Source organism: Mustela erminea, chromosome 10 (assembly GCF_009829155.1).
Source record: "Mustela erminea isolate mMusErm1 chromosome 10, mMusErm1.Pri, whole genome shotgun sequence".
Classification (NCBI taxonomy): Eukaryota; Metazoa; Chordata; class Mammalia; order Carnivora; family Mustelidae; genus Mustela; species Mustela erminea.
The window spans coordinates 105,730,665-105,736,664 of NC_045623.1; the positions used below are offsets into that span (position 1 = coordinate 105,730,665).

A 6,000-nucleotide genomic window follows, 5' to 3' on the forward strand; every position below is an offset into this window, starting at 1 on the left:
ACTGGCGTTGCCACAGGGGGTCTGCAGGCCTGTCTCAGGGGCCACTACCTGGCCTCAGCCTGGAGAGTCGGAGCTGGGAGCCTGGGACCGAGCCCGCCAGGGTGCTGTTGCTGGTGCCAGCTCGGGAGTCTGCCTCATGGGGGACCTCCGACTCTAAATCCCCGCTTTGACGTGACCCACGCTCGAGCTCGTCGAGAGCAAGGAACCACCAAGTGGCCTCTGGCAGGGTGGCCGGGAGAACCTGTGGTCCAGGACGCAGGTCTGCGGGCTCCCACCAACCACACCGGGGAACTCCCTTCAGCAAATGGACTGTAGGCTGGCCCGGGGTCTCTCAGGGCTGCCCTATACCACCCCGCTGACCTGGGCCCCACTGGCTGCCATCCTGCCCCAAGGGCCGCGGTGCCAGGTGGGTCTCTTGCCTGCTCCCTGGGAGTCCGCGCCCTGCAGGCTCCCGCAGCGCGGAGCCAGTGGTGAGGGCTGACCCCTCGTGTTGTGGCTGCTGTCCTCCCGAGGCTCGGTGTTCCGTCACCACTTAATGTCCCGGGCACCCGCTTGGATTGATGGAAAAGTCACTGCTCAGGGCCCCCATTTGTCAGGTCCCTGGGGCCACTACTGTCCTCCTCCTTCAGACACTCCCCAGGACCCCTGCTTTTTCTCGGGTGCACCGAAGACCTGGCTCCCTCCCTCCCCCCAGAACCCCCAGGACTTCCCTGCTCTGCATCAAGCCCCATTCTCCGCAACCCTCCCCTACCCTGGGTAGCTCCCAGCCCACTGCTCAGCTGCTTTCTCAGAACTGCCATTCAGGCTGGGGACCCTGGGAGCTTTGGGGGCCGCACCTCCCTTGCTAGTGGGAGTGGGCGGATGGGCCCCGGGAAATGAGCAGCTGCTGTCAGGGGGCTGTGGGGCTAGGAGGCGGGCTGGGGGTCCGCACGGGCAGCCCTCTCCCTTCACTCCTCCTCCTCCTTCCTGACTAGGGGCTCCTGGACATTCTCCCATATCTTCATTCCTACCCCATTTTAAAGATTTTTATTTATCTGTTTATTTGAGAGAGCGGGAGAGCGAGAGTGAGCAAGAACACGAGCCCGGGGAGGGTGAGGGGCAGAGGGAGAAGCAGGCTCCCCACTGAGCAGGGAGCCCAATGTGGGGCTCGAACCCGGGACTCCAGGATCATGACCTGAGCTGAAGGCAGATGCTCAAGCGACTGAGCCACCAGCCATTTAGTCACCCACCCCCCTTCCAACAGTCCTGCGAATGGGCACAGGCCAGAGCTCAAGACAGCCACCTGCTGTAGGCTGGTAAGCTTCCTGGAGAGGCGCAGGTGATCTGGGCCCGCGTGCCAGCGTCCCAGGTGCGGCCGCGAGCTCTGCATGGGAGCGTCTGCTGGCAAAGCTCTGGGGCAAGCGGCTGTGGGCAGCCTTCCAGGAAGGGGACAACTTCAGCTTGGGTAGGAAACATCTCTGCCCTGGCCCTCTAGCCACTGGGATGGCCCAGAAGCAGCGAGTCCCCCAGGATGCCAGAGGAGGGTAGGGCCGCGGCCTGTACTACCCAGAAGACAGGTGAGGAGGGGCGGCCTTACCCGGGATGGTGCCTGACGAGAAGCCTCAGGGAGGGGAAGTCTCCTTTGGCGGCAGCGTAGTGGACAGGCAGGGCGCCTGTTTCCGTGGCCACGGTGGGATCCCCACCGCCATGATGCAGCAGCCAGTCCACCAACTCGGGGTGGCCAAAGCGGGCAGCCAAGTGCAGGACTGTGGCACCAGAATTGTCTTTGTCCTGTGGGAGAAGCACCCGTTAGTCCTTGCCTTCCCCCAGCCACGGAGGCCCTTCTGTCCTTGGGCCCCTAACTGGCCCTCTTTGAACCACACCTGTGCCACCTGTGCTGGGCTCCCTGAGGCCTGCTGGCCATGACTGTGAACAGCTCGCATATAGGAGGCTTTTAGGACACAGCACTCCTGGGCTCCCCACAGGAGCAACGGTTGCCCAGATGCTCAGGGAACGCCCGAAGGAGAGAGCAAGTGCGGCTGGGGCTGGGCTGTTCTGGCTGTCCCAGGCTGGCTTCAGGACTTTGGGGGGCACCCCCAGCATCTAACCCTTGGTCCCTTCCTCTCCCTCTCCCCCTCCCCAGGTGTCACATGAATAGAGGCCTCCAGGTTGGTGGACCTCCAATAACCCAACATCGGTGCGGGGAACGGCCCCTGCCCAGGCACGCAGCAGACTCCCTGCTCCTGGCCCAGGAAACGGGCTGTGTTCTAGCTCTGTGGAGGAGGAAGCTTCCGGGTACTGGTCACAGGGTCTGGACAGTCAGGTGTGGGGTAGAGGCAGCCCTGGGAGGGGTTTGGGCTAGACCCACCTCCCGGGCACCCCAGAGAGGGCTGGCCGATGGTGTGGGCCCAGAAGTACCACATGTGTCATCCATGACCTTCCAGGTGTGTGTGTGTGTGTCTGTTGCAGGAGGGGCTGGCAGGTGCCGCTCATGTTACCTGGGCAAGGAGGGGCATCCCAGAGAACCCACAAATCGGGACTCAAAGGTTGGCGGGTGTAGGTGAGCGGGCACCAGTGCAGGAACAGCACGAACTCCCAGCGCCGAGCAGGCGGGATAATGGAGAGGGGGGCGGGGGGGCAGGGCACAGATGGGGCAGCCGTGGGGGGGCGTGGTTTCCTAGGATCAGGGAAGGAAGCCCCTCTCCCCACAGAGAGAGGCACTGCGGGGACAGGTGTGGCCAAGGTGGCTGCAGGTAGTGAATCTCAGAGGTTCCTGAAAAACAGGGGAGAGGACAGCGGGGCCAGGGGCCGGGGGCCATGACTAGTAAGTCATCCGTCAGACCTCGGGGGTGGCTGCGGGGCTAGGAAGCGGGTAGCCAGAAGGTGAGGCAGAGTGAGCGGCACACAGGCACTTGAGGACCACACTGGGACCCTTTCGTGTGCTGGGATGCCCAGTCTGTCCCCCTGAGCCCAGATGTCCAGGGAGGGGGAGGGGGCAACAAGGAGAGGACTTGGGCCTATGGGCTCTGGCCTGTCCCCAAGGCTCCAACAGCTCTGCAGGCCCTCACATGCTGTGGTCCACACCATAAAGCTGCTTATCTCTGGGCTGAGCGGGGCTGGGGATCGAGGTCATCCTCCCCACACACACACTTCCGTCCCCAGCACCCAAGCTTGCTGGGAGGGAGACTTGATAAGCTGGGCACAAGGCCACTTGTTCCCCCCTCTCCTCTGCAGGGGCTAGGGAGGCTTCCGGCCAAGCCTGGACATTGGGACAGGGAGGCACGCCACCTCCCGAATGAGTGGGCAGGGGCCATGTGCCAGGAAGTCTTGATAACAGAGCGGGCCAGGAGATAAGGGGTCCGGCCATGTCCCAGGAAGCGTCGGAAGGGGGACCTTGCCATCCTGAGGGCGACGTGGGGGAATAGGGTCTGGTCATCCTTAACGTACAACCAGCCGCCTCAGAGTCACCCCGGTTTCTTCTCCTTCATTCAGTTAGCCCAGTGTTTTTTCCCAAGTGGAAAACCAGTTCTGGTTCCTTCCTCCAGTGGCTTTTCCCCGCAACTAGGATATCATCCAAATTCCTAACCCCGGCCTACGGTGGCTTCTCTGCCCTCCCCCCACGCCACAGCTGCCTTCTTCTTTGCTGATCCTGCCACAGGACAAGTAAGTGTGCGCCTCAGGGCTCTGCACTTCTTGTTCCTTGTGCTTAGAACTCTCTGATCAGCACACCTGGCCATGTCCTTCTCATCATCTAAGACTCCCCTCAGAGGTCACTCTCTCCTTGCCACCTCGCCCAAGCAGCTAGCTCCCCGAAACCCCCCACCACAAGGCCCAGCAAGACCTGATGGTACCCGCGGTGGCTGTCCCTTGCCCCCACAGACTGGCAGCTCTGGGAGATCGGGGCACTCCTGAATTCCAGGCCTAGTGCCTGTTGGATGCTCTGTTGCCCGAGGGAGCAAGCCGGAGAGCTACACATCAGGGCCTGAGCTGCCCCCGCCTCTAGCTCAGGAGGGACCAGGTTTAGATCAGCCTGGGGGACCCCAAGTGAGAGCAGGTGGGGTCCCAGGGCAGGAAGACTCAGGCTGGGCTGGAGAAGCAACTCACAGCTGGAAGGCAGGAAGGTGTGGATGTCCCAGGGTCAGCTAAGGTTCCAGGGAGGCCCCATGTACCACGCCCATCACCCCTGCCCCATGTCCTGGCCCTGGGGACACCTGGGTCTGGGCCTGGGGTGGACTGTAGGACTTTGCCCACCCCTCTTCCAGACCTGATCCCAGAAGACCTGGGCTTCTGATTCTGTGCCCTGCCCATTCTCCAGGACTCCCTTGGATCTGTGCTTTTCTCCCCCCGACCCCCATCCCGGATTAAATACTGTCGCAGGTAAGCCCAATTCCCTCTGGCTCCCCACTACCCAGTGCTCTTCTAGGCAGTGGCCAAAGCTTGGCCAGGATGTCTTCCCCCGTCACCGTTGACCTGGGGAGCCCACTCCATCCCAAGCCCTCCGGAAGGAGCTCAAAAGCAAGCTCAGTAGGGAGGTGCCCACTCTCACCCACCCTTGAGCCAGGGGGCTCTAGGCTAGAGCTCTCCCCTGGGGAGGAAGCCTCAGGGCGCCCAGCGAGGGGAGCAGACCCACCTGCACTCCACAGCCGCCCTGCGAGAGCAGCCACTGCAGGCAGGCGAGGTGGCCAGTGGCGGCGGCGTCGTGGGCCGGCGTGGCGCCGTTGCGCGCGCGGGCCGTGGCGGGCAGGGCGGCCTCCTCCACCAGGAAGCGCAGACAGTGCAGCTTGCCTGCGCGGGCGGCGTGGTGCACCGGCAGCGCGTCCAGCGGGTCCCGCAGCGAGGGCTTGAGCAGGCCGGCGGCGTGCAGGGACTTCAGCACGTCCAGGTCGCCCTGCCGCGCCGCCTGCAGCGCCCGCTCCAGGGCCATGGTGCCGTCCGCGGCGCCGCGACCCGCTCAGCACGTTCCCCCGGGCGCCATGCACCCGTCCTGGGGCAGCAGGAGAGCCGTCGGGGCCCTGCGGCCTGGGGAGGCGGAGCGCCTGCCCGCCCGGTCTCCGGCCCGCACCGCCGCGCCGGATCCGCTCCGCCTCCGCGGCGCTCTGGGCCTCGGGGCCCCCGCGGGCGCCGGGCTTAAGTCTGGGCCCCGCCCCCCGCACCGCCTCAGCCCCGCCCCCGCCGCGCCGGGGGCCGGACTCCAGGCTGCAAGTGGCCAGGGCGCCCGCCCGGGAATCCGCTCCTGGCTTTAGATCACCTATAAATAGAGACCGCCCGGGGAGGCCGCACGGTTCGAATCTGAGATCCAGGCGCTGGGGGAATTAATTCATCAGCCCAGTGTCCACGACGTGCTGTTCCAGGCCCTGGGGGCACAAGCCAGCAAACAATTACCGCCATTTCAGAGAGTAAAGAGTGTCACCAGAACGGGACTATGGGGTTGGACTGCGTTGGTGGTCAGGGAAAGGTCCATGTGAGGAGGTGCGGTGGGCTGGGTTCTGAAAGGTAGGAAGGGGCATTCCAGGCAGGCCAGACTGCAAAGGCAAAGATCCTGGGGGGCAGGAACAGGCCATGCAAATCCCTGAGGGGCTCTGGGTCTGTGCCAAAGTGGGGCGACAGGTGCTGGGCCCTCAGCCTTCTGGGGTTCCTTCAGGCCCCAGGAATTGTCCTCAGAGCCTCCTGGCGGCAGGAGAAAGAGGAGGAAAAGGCAGGAATGAATGCCTGGGACGCTTGAGGCTCAGGTTTCTGGATCCAGAGGCTGTGGGGCTCAGAGAGCACCCAGAGCCTCTGTCTGGGGTGGGGGAGTCAACGGTGAGCTTGAGGGCCTGGGGCTGGCTAATGGGGGAGAAGGGTAAGTAGGAATGCAAAGGCTGGGGGCAGTGGGGAGATGCACCAGAGCAGTCATCCAGGGAGCAGGACCAGGACCCTCCTCTGAGGGCTCAGGAAGGTTCCAGGACAGCAGAGGGTCAGGAGAACACACAGTCGCCAAACCAGCCTACCTGCATAGCCGGAAGCCAATCGTGGGAGCTGGAG

General features: G+C 64.0%; 1 protein-coding gene across 5 annotated transcripts in view; it reads right to left on the minus strand.

The window, feature by feature from the left end:
- The window catches only part of ESPN (espin), a 31,057-nt gene extending 25,990 nt beyond the window's left edge, over window positions 1–5,067 (minus strand). For all 5 annotated transcript variants that reach the window (XM_032301437.1, XM_032301436.1, XM_032301434.1 and 2 more), the window contains exons 1-2: window positions 4,610–5,067; window positions 1,577–1,770 (exon numbers count right to left, since the gene is read on the minus strand). In XM_032301437.1, the coding sequence (XP_032157328.1) occupies window positions 1,577–1,770; window positions 4,610–4,903 (488 nt within the window). In that variant the 5' untranslated portion in view covers window positions 4,904–5,067. The remainder of the gene's footprint in view (window positions 1–1,576; window positions 1,771–4,609) is intronic.
- Window positions 5,068–6,000: the final 933 nt, after the last annotated feature.